The 17294-nt window shown below is 50.7% G+C and overlaps 2 protein-coding genes across 2 annotated transcripts; both read left to right on the top strand.

Moving 5' to 3' along the window:
• Positions 1 to 7774: 7774 nt before the first annotated feature.
• PYY (peptide YY) lies at positions 7775 to 8690 on the top strand. The gene is made up of 3 exons (XM_033090152.1): positions 7775 to 7854; positions 8285 to 8472; positions 8606 to 8690. Exons 2-3 carry the CDS (start codon positions 8285 to 8287, stop codon positions 8688 to 8690), a joined length of 273 nt encoding a protein of 90 aa, XP_032946043.1. The 5' UTR covers positions 7775 to 7854.
• A 6500-nt stretch (positions 8691 to 15190) lies between these two features.
• PPY (pancreatic polypeptide) lies at positions 15191 to 15944 on the top strand. The gene is made up of 3 exons (XM_033091503.1): positions 15191 to 15381; positions 15575 to 15646; positions 15796 to 15944. Exons 1-3 carry the CDS (start codon positions 15191 to 15193, stop codon positions 15818 to 15820), a joined length of 288 nt encoding a protein of 95 aa, XP_032947394.1. The 3' UTR covers positions 15821 to 15944.
• Positions 15945 to 17294: the final 1350 nt, after the last annotated feature.

Below are 17294 nucleotides of genomic sequence, written 5' to 3'. Positions count from 1 at the left end.
TTGGGGCAATTATGAACAGAGCTGCCATAAACATTCGTGTACAGGTGTTTGTGTGGACATACGTATTCATTTCTCTAGGATAAATAACTTGGACTGGGATTTCTGGGTCATCTATATCTGTATGTAACTTTAGGAGAAAATACCAATCTCTTCAGATATCTGTCTTAAGAGCTTTCTTTAGCAATTCTTTTAGCTTGGCAACAATCTTCATTAATTTTCTTTCACTGAGAATTTCTTTATTTTACTTTAGTACTTGAAATATATTTTCACTGGATATGGAATTCTGGGTTGACAGCTATTTTCTTTCAGCACTTAAAAAATATTCCGATTCTTTCTGGTCTCATGTTTTCTGGTGAGATATCTGAGGTCACTTGCATGGTTGTTTCCCTACAAGCAATACGTTCTTTTTCCTTGGCTGCTTCCAAGATTGTGTTTTGTCTTTGTTGTTCGGCAGTATGATTATGATCATAATTTGTCCTGTTTGGGTTTGCCGAGGTCCTTGAATCTATAAAGTTATGTCTTTTGCCAAATTTAGAATGTTTTCAGCCATTATTTCTTCGAGCATTTTTTTCTGTACTGCATTCTTCCTCTTTTCCTCTGGAATTCTGATGTCATGAATATTAATCTATTTGTTACCATCCTTTCATATCCGTGAGGCTCTGTTCATGTTTTTTCAGTGTTGTTCTCTGTGACTTATACTCCATATTTTCTGTTGATCTGTCTTCAAGTTCACTGGCTCTTTCCTCTGTTGTCTCCATTCTGTTATTTGATCCTATCCAGTGAACTTTTATTTTATTTTGTTTTCAATTCCAAAATTTCCATTTGGTTGCTTTTATATGTTTTATTAAATAGCTGAGATTTTTTATTTTTTCATTCATTTAAAGAATATTTGCCCTTACTCCCTGGAGCACTTTCCTGGTTCTAGTAGCTAAATAATGCTAGCTTGTATCCTGGATATTTTAAAATATGTTAGAAGAATCTGGCTGTTGTTTAAATTCTTTAGAGAATGTTAGTAATTTTGTTTTAGCAGGAAACTGACCCAAGTGGGTTCAGGCTACATGACCTGACCAGACTTCTGTGGGTTATAGTTTCAATGTCAGTTTTGCAGTGCTATTCAGATCGGCCCCACCCAGTGGCCAGTCTGGGACCTGGGCAGTGATCTATCCCCTAGTCCAGTTCTCAAAGCCTTAGATAAACTGCTTAGTACTGGATCCACTTGAGTGCGTCTGAGGGGTGAGCTCAGGAGTTCATAAACAACTTGATGAGGTTGCTCTTCTCTTTCTGTGATTTCCCTCATGCTTTCTGATTTCCTGGGGCTTCCCTTTCTTGTTCTCCAGTAAGATTACTGGAGCTTGAGTTACCGTACTCTGCTGCATACTTCCTGTGACTGTGCCTGTGTTCAGGGCCATGTGGCAGGAGGACAGAGAGAGAATAAAGCAATGGGGTTCACCCCACTCTCTTGGGACCCCTTTTCATCAGAGGGAGACGTTCCCCTCCTTCAGAGTTTCAGGTACCTGTGGGCCCCTGCAGCCCCTGATGTTGTCATCACCACTGGCTGCCATGGTATCGTCTGGGGGCTGGGGCATGAAAGAATGAAGAAAAAAACAGGGTTCCCTTTACTCTCTCTGAGTGTGAGATCTCCCTCTTCCATTCCTCGAGGCGAATTAGAGAGTTTCTGCGGGAGACATTTCTCTTGACCTGCTGCCCATTCTGAATTTGGGGCTGTCTGGTCCAGGTGGGGGAATACTAGAGGAATAACAAGATGCTTACTGCCATTTCAGTTGAACTTAGAATTCTGCCTTTCTTCCCCAATTTTTCTGTTTTTCTTTACTTTTCAGACTCCTCAAATGGCTGCTTCATGCATTTCTGTCCAAGTTTTACAGCTGTTTTCTGTATTACTGGGCTTACTTCATTTTATCTGGAACTTAATAACTTTTAAAACTGTCACAACCATATGAAGTAGGTGCTATTGTTATCTCTATTTGACAGATGACGATCCTGAGGCACACGGAGATTAAGTAATTTGCCCAAGATTACACAGCTAGTAAGTGGTCAACCCAGTCCTCCTGGCCTCAGAGTCTGTGCTCTTAGCCACTAGTTTTGCAGCCCTGAAGGGCGTAGGACACTAGCTCTGCAGGATGAGGACTGGTGCCCATTCTGTTGTGCACAGGGCTGGACATCACCCACACTCTAGCCTGCAGGGTGTGCGAAGGGAGAGTACATAGTGGTTAGGGGATTGCTTTTTTCCTCGATAAAGACCTAGGCTGCAGCGGGAGAGGAATGGACTTTGTAAGAGTGTGTGCGTGTGTGGATATATATATATATATATATATATATATATATATATATATGATTGCATGTAAACCATATGGTCACTGAAAGTGAGGATGTGGATTTGTTCCTTCAGCCAGTATTGCTGGTCCCCCACCATGTGGCAGACCCTGTTCCAGGTGCTGGGGACACATCAGTGACGACAACAGATGAAGACCTCTGCCCACATAGAGCCTGTATTCTAACAGTGTCTTAGTCCGTTAAGGCTGCTATAACAAATTACCATAAACTTGGTAGCTTAAAAAGTAAAATTTCTTTCTCACAGTTCTGGGTGTTGGGAAGTCCAAGATCAAGGCACCCGCAGATTCCGTGTTCGGTGAGGGCCTGCTTCCTAGTTCTTAGAAATCCGTCTTCTCGCTGTGCTCTCATACGGTGGAAGGGGTGAGGGAGCTCTCTGGTGTCTCTTTGGTAAGGGTACTATTCCATTCATAAGGGCTCTGCCCTCATGACCTAATCACTTCCCGAGGGCCCCACCTCCTAAGTCGATTACATTGGGGGATAGCATGAATTTTGGAGGGACACAAACATTCAAGTCCATTGCAAGTAGATAGACAATAAACATAATAAATATGTTAATTATATAGTATGATGGAAAGTGGTAAGTCCTATAGAAAAAAAGGGACTAGTAAAGAGGACTGGGAGTGATGGAGGAAAGGGTTGGATGTATAGTTATTGACATGGAAAGATGTCTGTGATGTATTGAATGAGAAAAGCCAGCTGAAACGCAGTATGTATAGTATATATCCTATTTTATATTTATAGACAAGTGTAGTTGACAAGTTTTAAGGATGGGATTTAATTAATAATCAATTATGGCTACATGATGAAACCTCCATAAAGACCCTTAAATGATGGGGTTCATGACATGTGAAAATTATATGAAGTTCAATTTTTAATGTCCACAACGAATGTTCTTGGAGCACAGTCACGTCCATTCATTTTTTGCATAGTTCTATAGCTGCTTTTGTGATACAATAGCCAAGATGAACAGTTGCGACAGAGACTAAAATATTTACTGTTTGGTCCTTCATAGAAAGAATTGGCCGATATCTGTTCTAGAGAGAAGCCCTGGCTTTGCACCATGCCACAGGTATCTGTCACTGCATTTTACAGAAGGACCTGAAATTTCAGGTGAGGGGAGGTCTCAGAGGAGAGCTTTTACCATAAAAACATCTTTCTTTCTAGGCATTTCTGCCTCCCATCCCACCCCCTAGTTATAACCAGAATCCATGGTGTGACAGTTTGGACAACATCCATTGACTTCACTCACGTACCCATGGGCCCCCTTACCCTCCACGGTGCTTTGCAAGTGATGGTGGCTAATATCCCTTTGGAGAGATGTGGCCATTTTTCAATGGTGTCCACTGGTTATTCTTCATTCTTGGCTTTATTCTGTGCAAAAAGCCAGAGTGTTTTAAGGAGGAGTACATTTATACTCATGATAAAATGAACAAGCTTGTGTTTCTATAAGCACTATCACCGTAGCCAGTATTTTGCTGGGATATGGCCAGTGATCAAAGAGGCATGGAGAGTTTCACATGGACTAATAAACGACGTGCCTTAACAATCAGAGAGCAGACAAGATTCACTACCTAATTACTGTAGACATCCATTGATTTTCTGCTATCTTCTCCAGCGGATATTTTTTCAGCTAGACGAAAGGCTGTTGGCACTGTATGGACATAACTGGAAGTTATTCTAGGGTGAAACATGTATCAGACATTTGCAGCTGTGAGGAATGCGTATGCGCGCACGGCCATCACATCATCCCTTGGCTGGACGATTGCAATAGGCTCCTAATTGGGCTCCCTGCGTCTGACCTTAACCCCTTCAGTCTCTCAACACAGCAGCCAGAATGCTTCCTTTAAAGCGTAAGTCAGATCATGTCACTTGTTCAACCCAAACTTTCATCTCCTTCTGAGCAAGACCCAAAGTCCTTATAGAAGCTTACGAGGTCCTGTATTATTCCCCCTGCCTCCCTGAACTCATTTCCTTCTAACTCCCCACTGCTCACTGCGCTCCAGCCACATGGGACTTGCTCCCACCTCAGGGCCTCTGCACTTCTCTTCCCGCCTGGAACTCTCTTCCCAAGGTAGCCTCATGGTTTGCTTCCTCACTTCCTTCCAATGCCATGTTACAGGTGAGGCCTTACCTAACCACACAGTGTAAAATAAGTCCCCCTAGCCCAGCACTCTTTATCCTTCTTACCCTGATTTTTTTCCATAGCACTTATCATCCTCAGGCACACTACATGCTTCATTGTTGATTCATTCATTTTCTATTTCCTGCCATTCGAATGTAAGCTCCACGAGGGCAAAGACTTTGCCTATTTGTTCATTGCTCTGTCCCCTTTGCCTAGAACAGCGCCTGGCACACAGTAGGGGCTTCATAGTGCTTGTTGGATGAGGATAGAATCACTCCTGCTGTATGGCAACCTGCTGTCTATAGGACCTTGGGCGTGAGGTCTTGTCGGAGGGTGGAAGGCAGTGGGCTAGCATTGCCCAATGCATGATATATATCAAAGAGTGGCCTTGTGTCCGGGAAGTGGGGGAGGGACAGAAGGTGGTGGGGTACACAATGCAAAGCCTATCTTGATGAGCGGTCTTTGAGCCCACTGGGCAAGGGAAATGGTCAGCTGGGGTCCGAGTCCAGGGCCTCCGTGATGCCTGAGATGGCCTTGCTGGGTGCTCTGAGAACAGGGATGAAGGAAGTCCCAGTGATTCTGTGTCCCCCTACCCTTTGAGGATAAGTTGGAAGCAGGTGTCCCAAGTCTACAATCACAATTATTCTTAAGTTTCTTCCCTCACAGATGTCAGCCTTCCACCTCCAGCCATGTCTTGTAGTAACTGAGTCCTGGATCAGTGATGGCAGAGGGTGTGTGGGTAGGGGGTAGCTGAGTCCCTTGATCGAAGGCTGAGACATCCTACCCACTAATCAACAAGTTAATGACCTCTTCATTGAGGAGGTGGTGATTAAGGAACCAATCAGCTGGCCCTGTACTTGGGGAGTGGAGTTTGGAGGGTGGGGTGTGATGGGTAAGGAGGGTTAGGGTTGATGAGGATGTGGGAGGCTGGCTCCTGGTCCACCCCGAGAAACCTCCTTGGGTGCCATTTATTTTCATGCTTAAGGTGAATGGGGAGCTAATTCTTTAGAGGCTGTACCCTAATTCTGGGCCTTCCCCCATGCCCCCTACCTTCTCCACAGTTTCTCCTCTCCTCCTTGGACCCCCACACACTAAGGTGTAAGCGGTGCCTCAGATTCCCTGTGGGCATGTCACAACTCCTGTCCTCTCTCTCAGCCTGGGGTCTGCCCACTAGAAACGTCCTGTCACTGCCCAGCTAGTGCTGCAGTGTCGCAAGAGCAACGGCCCCTGCTCTCTTGGATAGCCTTGCCCCTTTCGCCTGCAAGGTCCTGATCCAGGCCCCAACCCCGGGGATTGCAGCTGTCCTAACCCGGCCCCTGGCTGCCCTTTCCTTCCCCAGAGTGAGCACCTGTCAGAGTCTTTCCATGGCCTCTGGAAGAGGGGAGTTCTTTTACGTCTGCTCTCTCCTCTCCAAACTGGACCTCGGCTTGTCCCTCTGGCTTTGTCTGTCCCTGTGTTCTGATAACTCCTCAGACTGGGGCTCTGCAAGGATAGTGGAGGTCTTCTTCCCTCAGGTTAGGGCTCCCCAGTGATACAGCTGCACCCCTCACCTCAGCCTGGAGACCCCCAAGGATGTGGCCATGACTCCTCCGGAACTGGAGTTTCTGGAGAACAGGGCCATGACTTGCCCTTCAGATGAGAGCTCCCTAAGAAGAATGATTTTTCTCCTCCCTCAATAATAGGGTCAATGTCCCCTTGTCCTGATGTCCTCTTCCACCTCAGCACACTGTCCTGGCCTTTCTCAGGGATCATGGGACCCAACTGGCTGATAAGGAGCCATTTCCGGAGAGTGCAGGTGATTGAACCCATAAAAAGGTGATTGAGGGAGCCCTTGACTCTCCACCTCGGGAAAGCTCTAAAAATAACATCCACGGCCATCTGTCCTAGAGGGTGGAGGGGCTGGCCCAGAACCAGGGGACTGGACAAGATGGCCCCTCCTGCCCTCACAGCTGATGGGGTACCTGGAAGCCCTGGAGGCTCTGACGAGGCTGTGAAGAGGGAGCTGGAAAGGGCTGTAGGGGGAGACTCCCCAGCAGCCCCTCTCTTCCTGTTGGGGCAGGTGGGTCTCATGGGGTTGGCAGTCTGGAGGCCCCTCTCCACGCTGGCCTCTCACAGCGGGTGGCGGGCCCCAGATGTAGCCTCCCCTCCCCTGCTCCCACGCCTGACGCCTGAGCCCATGGTTATCCCAGGCACTGAGGCTTTCCGTGCCTCCTGACTGAGAGGGCCTCTTCCTGGGGTTTGCCTCAGCCCTTTTCTCTTGTTGGAATCCTGGGTGTCCTCGGCTGTCCCCTCACCTCTCAGAGCTTCTGTTCCTCACCTGTAAACTGGGGATAAAGTCAGCTCACGGTGTTGTTGGGCCTGAAGTCATGTACTGCCCAGTGCATAGTAGCTGCTTAATAAACAGTAGTCCTTTCCTCTTTCCTTCAGAGGCCCTGGGTGAGGCCCTCTCCCTAGAGCCCAGTGGAGACTACAGAGGGCTGGGGACAACAGCATGTGCTTGGGTATCACCTGGATGGGGATGAGTGCACACTGCTCGGAAGGTGTCTCTATGCCAGGCCTGGCTGGAGCCGGGTCTGGTTGTGCCCGACTAGATGCACAGGTGGCCAACTCAGCTGCTTCTGGTGAGGGGACTGGCTTCTGCCTCCTGCTGCCCTTCTCGCCAACTCTCTAAAGTAGAAGGGACATAATAGGATGTCCGGAGAGGCCTGTCATCCAGGACATTATAAACAGCAGGTCAAGAGCCAAGGTCATAGCTCCCACCCCTGACTCCAGTAAAAAGAGACTTTCCCCGCAGATCCTGTCACTCCCCAGCCCTTCTCCAAGGTGTTGCTGAGCAGGGTTGAAAAGACTGCCTTTTTTAGGGAGTGGTCACAGGTCCCACAGGCTGGAGAGAATGTGTCTGGCCTCCTGCCTCCCACCCCCACTCATGGACAGGCTAGGGAAGATGGATTCTCATCCTTGGTCCAAGGGGCTACCCCAGGAGTCTAGATCCAAATGCTTCACTTCTTTAGGAGGCTAGAGCTGCTGTTGCGGAGCTGTGGGGTGAAGGCTGGGTTCAGGCTAGGCACCTGGTCCGGAGGGACCCTGAGTATGAGCATGGCGGCTGCCCCCTCAGCTCCTGCAAGGTGGAGGAGATATCACGCACTGTCTGGACTTAGGCTCACCCATGGCGCAGGCAAGGAGAAAGGGAGGAGAAAGGGCCCTCCCCCCTCAGGCTCCCCTCCCCCTCGGGCTCCCCCTCCCTCCCCAGGATGGGATATAAGCCCTGCAGGGAAAGCACTGAGCAGAAGAGGCGGCCTTTGCTGACCTGCATCAACCCAGCCCTTGGGACTCCTCTCCCCTTCCACCTCCTGCTTATCTCTGCTTTGGGATCTGTCGCTGTGAGTGGCCCGGAGCCCAGGAATGGTCTGATGCCCGGTGACCCAGGCTATTTGGTGGGGAAGCTGAGGCTGGGATGGTGGAAACTGGCCAAGTGGTGGGCAGCTGGGTTAGAAGGGGGCTAGCAGAAGTAGGAGGGAGAGAGGCCCAGGAGGCCCTGCAGCCAGCGCGGGGCCTCTTCCTCCATCTACCGTTCTGGGCAGCGCCGACGACGAGGCAGGCAGGGCTCAGGCCCCTCTGACAGATGAGGAAACTGAGGCCAAAAACTGGTGCAGTGCCAGAGAACACACTATCAGCGAGCAGGTAGCTGAGCCTTGGTCCAGCACTCGTCCCAGCCAGGCCCGCTGGAGCGTGGGCCCGACGGCAGATTCAGCTTCCAGCCATCGGGGGTCGAGGCTCAGGATGACCCACACTCCGGTATCCCCTCTGCAGATGCGGACGGTGCGCAGGCCGCGGCCCGCCGTGGCCACAGTGCTGCTGGCCCTGCTCGCCTGCCTGGGGGCGCTGGTCGACGCCTACCCCACCAAGCCCGAGCATCCGGGCGCAGACGCCACGCCGGAGGAGCTGAGCCGCTACTACGCGTCGCTGCGCCACTACTTCAACTGGGCCACTCGGCAGCGGTGAGCGCGTGCGCCGCCGGGCGGACAGAGCCTTGTCTCTGGCGCTCCCACCTCCGCCCCACTCCACCCGGGGCACGGCCAGACCTTACCACGCCCAACTCTGATCACGCCGCCCGCCCCCCACCCCCGCCAGGTCTGGGAAACACGATAGCCCGGAAGCGCTTCTCTCAAAACTGCTCTTCCTCGATGGCCAGGACAGCTCAGTCAAGTCGCGGTAAAAGCGCCCTCCTCGCTCCTCGTCCCTCACCCTGTCCCCTAGAGCGCGGCGTGGTCCTGCTGCCCTAGGGAGCCCACACCCTGCACCACCATCTAGAACTTCCCCCAATCTCGGCTCGTTGCGATTCTTCCCCCTCCCCTCCTACAGGCCAGAAGGCACCTACATGTGGTGACCACCTGCAAGGCCTCCTGGGAGAGATGCTACATACACCGACCTCATTTGCATGTTTGCTCCTGACTCCGGACCCTGGATTCCTCCCCCTGCCCTGTGCCGCTGGGGAGGCTTCAGGGTAGGGTCCTGTTCCATTTCTTCGTGCCCCCACTGGGCTGGAGGGCTGAGTGAGGTCCTTCCCTGATGCCCAAATAAAGAGCAAATTTCACTGCATTGGAATGTATGCGTTTGTATTTCCTTTCCCTTCTTCGTGGAGGTGGTATCTAGGTGGGAGTGGAAGGTGGAGGTGTGAGCTGAGACAAGACTTGACACCTCAGATAAAAGGCCCTCCAGGACAGGGCTGGGCAGAGTGGTGGGGGGCTCCTTCTACTCTGAGCTAAGAGAAGATTTTGCTGCACAGCCCTGAGAGTGGATAGCACCCAGACAGGGACCTCTGTGGAACTTTCCAGTCAGATGGGAGCTGGACAAGATGAAAGTTCGTGAAAAAGGGTAGGGAGGAGCAAGAAGAAGAGTCAGTGGAGGATGGGGAGGGTGGAAAAGAGCATGCTAGGCAGCCTAGGAGAGTAAAGGGGTACAGAGCATTTTTCTCCCCCCGAAAGATGAAGGCGGTTGGGTGAACGGGCTAGAAACCAAACCCTGGGGAGGTTACCCTGAGGAGATGTATTACTAACCTCCAGGGCTGTAGTGTCTGGGGGTGCAGATGGGATCTAAGAGGGGACTGTGGAGAGTCATTGAAAGGGTGAGATGGGTGTGTGTGTATGTGGGGGGGGGTCATCGCTAACATCCCCCATTTCCTAGGCAGGAGGAACAGTGGGAATGGGGAGGCTGCCCTTTACCTCAGCAACCGCCCTCTCCCATCTTGCTGAATTCATGCTCAGTGCGTAAGACACCAACTGTGCCTTCCTGGTGACAAGGCTATGGGGACACCCTCTTGTGCACCCCTCCTCCCCTTGAACTAGACACTGAAGGCTGAAGGCAGTGTGGATATTTAAGCTGGAATCTAACTTGATCCCTCACAACTCTACCTGTGACGGTGAAGAATCCCAGAGCCTGCCTGCAGGCTGATCTTCCCTGACTCCCTTCCTTCTCAGCCCCTTTCCTCCAGGAAGCCTGCCTTGATTTTCCCTGATCTGCATTCTTCCTGCACTCTGTGGCTGCCTAGCTCTCATGGACACTGCTGTATTCTGCCCATGTCTCTGTGTCCTGTCTCCCTTCTAGGTCTGATGGCTCCCTGAAGAAAGCACTTATGCCTCCCCCATCAGACAGCCTCCTCTGTCTGTGGGCTCACTCCTGTGTGGATACAACCTGCCTTAGGTGGCCTAAGAGTTCAGACTCCTAACCTCCCTTGCACTACCCTCCAGCCTCACTCAAGGTAGGACTGGAAGCAGAAGCTGGAGGCAGGGCTGGGGCCTGCTGCTGGTCACAAGCTATGTGGACTCTGATGCTCTAAGTCTTTGCCCAGGCCACGTCCCCTGCCTGCAGAGCCATTTTCCTTTCTTCAGTCTGGAAAACATCTCAGGGTAGTGTTCACCTCCTTCCAAAAGCCTTTTCTTATTTCTCAGGGTAGAGTAAGTTTCTCTGCTTCCCTCTCCCTACTGTATTGCCATTATCTGAGCCGCACTTCCTATCTCATTTCCCGCCTCCCCCACCTCCCCACCCGTTTTCTCTCCTCCAATCCCACACCCCCTACGCCAGGAGAGGTAGGATGGGAACACGAAATGGTTGCCATGAGCTTTGATTCATTTTTGTGGTAGGGCAAGTGGGAGGATGTATATCTGTGTTGGTGTCTGTAGTTCCCTGCCTGTTGGTCTGTTTGGGAGGGCTGTGGTCAGTTTCAGACTAATGGAAGAGACGCCCATTCTGAATGACCATAGACAATTTCTACCCAGCTGGACATGTCTGGTTGACCATCAGGGACATGGGAGGAGTGTTGAACAGGTGGTTGATCCACTGTTGATCAGACACAACCAAGGTTGGAGTGGAGGGAGCCTTAGACATAACATTAATGATGTTAGAAATAGCTGCCATTTTAAAAAATCACCACTGCACTATTTGTTGTATACACGTTATATTGCTAGGATATTGATGTGTTTTCTTAAATAGAGATAGAATTAACAGTGGCTTAAATAAGATAGAAATTTATTTATCTCTTACATAAGATACACGTGGCATCTGGGAAGTTGGCAACTCCATTCCATGATATCCAAGAGCCCAGGGTCCTATTTTGTGGCTTCCCCATGCCCTCATCTACATGATTGGAGATGGCCCACCATCACGACTTCTGATGTTCCAGCCAGTGGGAACAGAGGGATGGGGAAAGGGTAGGTGTGTTGGTTACCATGCTATGCTGCGTAACAAGTTACCCTAAAACTTAGCAGCTTAAAAAAAAAACATACCACATGGTATGATCAAAACATAAGGTGAATGTTTAAATTTTAAAAAAATTATTACAGTAAAAGACACATTGCCATTAATCTCCCTCAAAATATTCCCCCTCGCTTCGAACACATCTATCCAGTCTTCTTTCGTGAGTGTCTTTAGTTGTGCTGTCATGGCTGCCTCATGTCCTGAATCATTTTGACTTTGGGGAAGAGCCAGAAGTTGCACGGTGCCAGATCCAGTGAATAAGGTAGAGGAGGACACACCGTAATGTTTTTATTTGGCAGAAATTGCCATATACCAGAAGCCATGTGTGACACGGAGCATTGTCATGATGGAGGATGATTTACGGCACACTAAAACATACCTTCTCTAGAAGAGGGTAAATGGGGTCTAATATGTGGTAATGGAAAGAGAACTGACTCTGGGTGGTGAACACACAGTGTGAAATATAGATAATGTATTACAGAATTGTATATCTGAAATCTGTGTAACTTTACTAATAATTGTCACCCCAATAAACTTTAAAAAACAACAACAACAAAAAACACCTTCTCTCAACCGTAGCTCACACCCCACTGACCGTACTGAGCAAGTTGAAACTTGTCACACACGTTACTAAGGTTCGACACACCACTTCCTGTGTTGAAGATCCTTGCCTTCCTGTTGGTTGGCACTCAGCAGCAGCATTCATTGTATTGTTTGATCACAATGGAAAGACTCCATGTCACACATCGCTTCTGGTATGGCAATTTCTGTCAAATAAAATCATTATGGTATGTCCTCATCCACCTTATTCACCAGATCTGGCACCATTCATTTTGTGGTCGGGGGAGTGGGAGGATGTATTGGTGTCTGTAGTCCCCTGTCTGTTGGTCTGTTTGGGAGGACTATAGTCAGTTTCAGGCTAATGGCTCTTCCCCAAAGTCAAAATGATACAGAACATTGAGGTAGCCATGACAGCACAACTAAAGACACTCACAAAAGAGGACTTCCAGAACTGCTTCAGAAAGTGGCAAGAACCATGGCATAAATGTGTTCAAAGTGAAGGGGAGTATATTAAGGGGGATTAATGGCACTGTGTCTTTTACTGTAAAACATTTTTTTATTGAAATATTCACCATATTATTTGATCACACCTCGTATTTCACTCATGATTTTGTGGGTCAGGATTGGGAAGGCAGTTGACTAGGCAGTTGTCACTTGGACTCTCTCACATAGTGACAGTCAGAGGTTGGCTGGGGCTGCAGTCGTCTGAGGGCTCCACTGGGCTGACAGCTCAGAAGGCTCACTCATGTGCCGGCTGTTGTCTGGGAGCTCAGCTGGAGCTGTTGATGCAGCTCTTACAGGTGGCCTCTCCAGCATGACTGTTCGTGGGGTAGTTGGACCTACCTGGTAGCCTTGGAGGCACTCTTGTGAGAGGGGGTATGAAGGACGCCATGCTGGTTAAATTCCTTGCCGTCTTATATGTGGGGATCCCCATTCCCCTTGCTACTGTATACTCGCCTTCACGCTGTGACCCCAGGGGTTTCTGGGGGTTCCTTTCCTAGTCTCATCACAGCCCTCACTCTATCCCCAACACTGCCCAGTGCTCATCTTCCCTGTTCCAGAGGGCATGGGTTGGGCAGGGGCAGAGGGACCACTATCATTTTCACTTAGTTGGCCTGCAGTGAAGTACTCGGTGCCTTCTCTAGGCAGGGCTCCATGGCAAGCCCTGGGAACCTATGAAGATGAATGAGAACCACTGTTTAGAAAGCACATCCCCTACCTCTTCCATCTCAATTGTCACAGCATCCCTGAGAGGACCCAGAAGAGGAATAGGTTGTTTGCAAAGGAGAAAAATGAAAGCTATATGTTCAGTTGACATTGTGAAGTACCTGTCATTTCTTAGGCAGTGACAAAGCTGTTTACAAAACTATAAATGGCTCCAGCACTTGAGTCAATCCCCAGATCTACCATCTGTCTGTGGGGGCTGGGTCCTGACGAGCATAGTGGCCAGAACAGATCCCAACAGGCTATCTAGTCCTGTGGGAGCCCAGACCCTTCCAGCTAGGGTTAGAGCCTGACGCCCCCTGGTGGCACGTTACTGCCTCTGCCGGCCTCACTGCAGGCCTGCCTGGGACCGGCTACGAATTCATCTCGTTTAGTCTGTCTTGACCCAGGAAGGGAGGGAGAAGGGCGGGGCTTGTGGAGACAGAACGACTTCCATATTTGCCTTGTGAAATATAAGTTGTTGAGGGAAGCACTATTGTTCTTTTTGTTACCAGAAATCAGAATTGAGAGAAACAAGCAGACGTCGATGTTTACTGAGTCTTCCTTTATGTTCACTAGCTTGAGGAAAATAGAAGCTCGGATCATCCCCCGACCCCAACTCCTCTCCTAACATACACTTTTGTTGTTCTGATTTGGGACACCAGAACCTCAAAGGTGAGAGGTCCTTTGCTTCCTTCTCAGGCTTTCCTACGTGATTCAGACACAGCCAGTTACTGCTCCTTAGCCTGAAGTGGGGAAGGGACGCAGAGCAGGGGGACTCAGAGACTCCTGAGTGGGAGAACTTTTTGCACTGGTGGGGTTGGAAATCTAGGCCAAAACTTGAGTCCTAGATAGCTGTGTGACCTTGGGCAAGTGTCTTCACCTCTGTGAGAGTCACGTTTATCAGCCAAAAAGTGGGAAATTATAGCAAAACTTGGATAACCCCACTTAGAAAAAAGGAGTGCAGATTTTGGAATTAGACTTCATTTCAAAACCTGGATCTCCCACTGACTAGTCCGACTTAATGGTTTCTGAGCCTTCGTTTCTGTAAAGTGGGTTGTTGTAGAGACTCAGTGAGGTGACTGAGCTGGGAGCACTCTGGAAAACTCAAATCTTTACAAATGATGCTGGTTTTTACCACTCCCCTGGAACGGGGGCTGTGAAATGGCTACCAGAAACTGGCACCCCCATTTCCCCTGAACCCAGGCCTATCAGTTCAAATTCTGCATCCTACACACCAGCCAGGGAGTGGGTTTCTCATTGCTTTCCCCATTACTTTCCACATTGCCTAGTTACCCGAGGCTTCTCCTCTCTTCCCCCCTTGTTCTAATCACAAACTGGAGAGGAAGTTCCAAGTCTCCATTCTTCATCTGTGGTCTCAGAGCCCCAACCCCAATCTTCTGCCCTGAGGGAATCTGTTTGACGCTTTGGGTTAATCCTTGGATGGCAGGAGGGGCTGTTCTGAGGCCTGTGACCAGAACCTTTTATTCATCCTGAGGTCCCAGAACCCCATCCTTGAATCAAGCCTGCTCTGGGGCCCAAAGGCAGAGGGGGGCACACAGGTGAATTATTGTGGTCCTCTTTTACTCGTTATGCTGTTTGTCTGTCACCTACAACACTGCCCTGTCCGCCTCCTGTCCCTCGCCCCGGCTGGTGTTGCGGGTACCAGGCGGACCGTGGGAGGAGGGGGTGAGGGCTGGAAAGTGAGTGAGGCTGACAGGAGGCGGGGACTCTGGGGGGTGGGGGCTGAGGACTATAAAGGGGCATAACAGAGGGCAGAGGGACCCATCCAGCCTGAGGCAGGCACCTGCTTGGTCCAGGGCCCACTTGCTCGGACTCAGGGTAAGGGGGCTCAGCCTGCCCCTGGGGCTCTGGGGGGATCTGGGGGATCCTTGGGGCTTAGGGCCTGGGATAGGAGGGAATTGATGCTTTGCAGGGCTGGGGGCCTCGGGAGGCCTGAGGTTCTGCGTGGGTCTGGCTCTACATCTGACAAATCTGTCATCCAAGAAGAGCAGTCTGCTGACTAGAAGACGACAAATGTGTTTGGGGAGTGGGTAGTGGATGTCAACACAGATGTTTGAGTGACTGCGACCTTTTGAGTGATTGGGATCTGTGTGTGTGACCCTGGTGGTGGGAGGGTGGGGGCAGACCCACAGGCCATGGATTTTGTCCTTTGGTTCCCCGCTCCTTGCTTCTCAGATGGCCACCGCATGCAACTGCCTCTCCCTGCTGCTCCTGTCCACGTGCGTGGCTCTGTTGGTGCAGCCACCACTGGGTGCTCAGGGCGCCCCACTGGAGCCAGTGTACCCGGGGGACAATGCTACACTGGAGCAGATGGCTCAGTATGCAGCTGAGCTCCGCCGATACATCAACATGCTGACTAGACCCAGGTGTGTAGAGAGAGAAGGAGAGAGGTCCCAGCCCCCGGGTCACGACCTCAGGCCTTGCCCCTTCCCTGCTCTTGGGAAAGCAGAGACTCTCTACTCACCAGACTCCGGGTGGGATGGTGCCCAAGGTCAGGCATGAGATAGGTGAGCTGACACCTGGGCACAGTGCTGGCCCCAGCTGCCTCTCCCCTCCCAGGTATGGGAAAAGAGACAAAGAAAATACGCCGGACTTCTTGGAGTGGGGCTCACCCCATGCAGCTGCTCCCAGGTAGGTTTGATTCCCTGCCCTGTCTGACCAGCTCCCTGGGCCTGAAATGTGGGAGGAGGGAACAGGGGTCCAGGGCTGACCTAAGGGCTCCCTCAGGCACAAAGCCTGCCCACGCACACTGCCATCCATGTTCTGCCCTCTCCTCACAGGGAGCTCAGCCCGATGGACTTGTAATGCCATCTCCTGCCTCCTCTGACTTCTACGGCAGTGCCCACCCAGCTCTCCGCTCCACACCCTTGGCTCTGGCCAAAGCTTGCTACCTGCTCCCACACCGGCTAAATAAAGCAAATCAAAGACATAGCCTCTCTCTGTGTGTCTCTGTGCACCCCTGGTGGGGGCAGGAGCAGCCAAATGTCAGGAGAGCGGGGGAGGGGAAGGAGGCGAAAGGAAAGGAGGGTGTTATGAATGATACAGAAGGCTTATAGGGTCGTCAGAGCCATTCAGCTCCTCCTTTCCACTTCACAGGAGGGCAAGTTGTGGCTCAGAGGGAGGCAGGGACTCCCCCAAGGTCATTCAGCAAGTCAATGAAGCAGCAGTCTTGAGCTTGAATCTTCCCATTTCAGCATCTCTAGACACTCCTGATCAACAGTCTGATGACAGTCCTTTCCCCAAATATACCCCCACCAATGCTTTCCTATAGTCTAGTGTCCTTGGCATGGGAGCAGTGGCGGCAGCGCAGCCCAGAGGAACGACTGGTGCTAAGACAGTCACCAGCTCCATCGGTGGCATCGGAGCTGCCCTTCTCTGGGCAGCTCAGTGCTGTGTAGCTGGGCTGTAGTCAGTTGGAGGACAGCTCATCAGGGGATACAGGGCTCAGCAGAAGCATGGCCAAAGGAGGGCGACTGTGATAGACAGGCGTCTGGAGATGGTGCCATGTGTGGATTGTTGGGAAAAGGAGCCAGGGACCTTTAACCTTCTCAACAACCCTGTGAGAGCCCAGGCTCAGAGAGTTACAGCAGCTTGTCCAAGTCCTGCGGCAGACGGCAATCTAATAGAGGGATCCAGCATCTGCGTTAGAGTCAGATAAACCTAGGTTCAAATCCGGGATCTGCTACTTTTTGTCTGTGTGCTCTTGGGCCGGGATATAACGTCTCTGAGCTTAGATTCCTCATCTATAACATGGGAAGAATGAGAGGGTGGTAGTGAGCATGACATGAAATAATGCCTGGGAAACATTTAGCATGGCCCTTGATCCAGGTAAACACTCAGTAAATGGGAGCTTTCAAGGGGCAAACTTATGATACAGCCACTGGCCAACCAGCTGTTTCCATGAACACGCTGGAAAGATGAGCAGAGACATAAAGTACTCTTTAAACGCGGAAGCTCCATCTTAAGGAAAAGGATTATGGTTAACTTCATGTGGCTCCAGGAAGGGGATCCAGAAGACAGGCTTTCTGGGACTAGTATACAGGAGCATCTTTGAAGAGCTGGAAATTTGGAGAGAGCTTGTCCTGAGAGGTAGTGAGCTCCTGGGCAAAGGAACTATTCAAGCAGCTGCAGGAGGGGAGGCCGCAGGGGGAATGCGGCCTTTTGGGGAGGAGGCTGGATTAGCCAACTTCTGGCCACCTCTGGGAGTCCAATCTGTGGATTCCACACTCCAGCTCTGGGAGGGAGAGGGCCCAGATCCTGCCAGAGGGAGGCCTGCCCT

This window comes from Rhinolophus ferrumequinum, chromosome 21, assembly GCF_004115265.2.
Source record: "Rhinolophus ferrumequinum isolate MPI-CBG mRhiFer1 chromosome 21, mRhiFer1_v1.p, whole genome shotgun sequence".
NCBI classification, from domain to species: Eukaryota; Metazoa; Chordata; class Mammalia; order Chiroptera; family Rhinolophidae; genus Rhinolophus; species Rhinolophus ferrumequinum.
The sequence above is the reverse complement of the archived record's forward strand: the minus strand, read 5'-3'. Positions and strand labels throughout refer to the sequence as shown.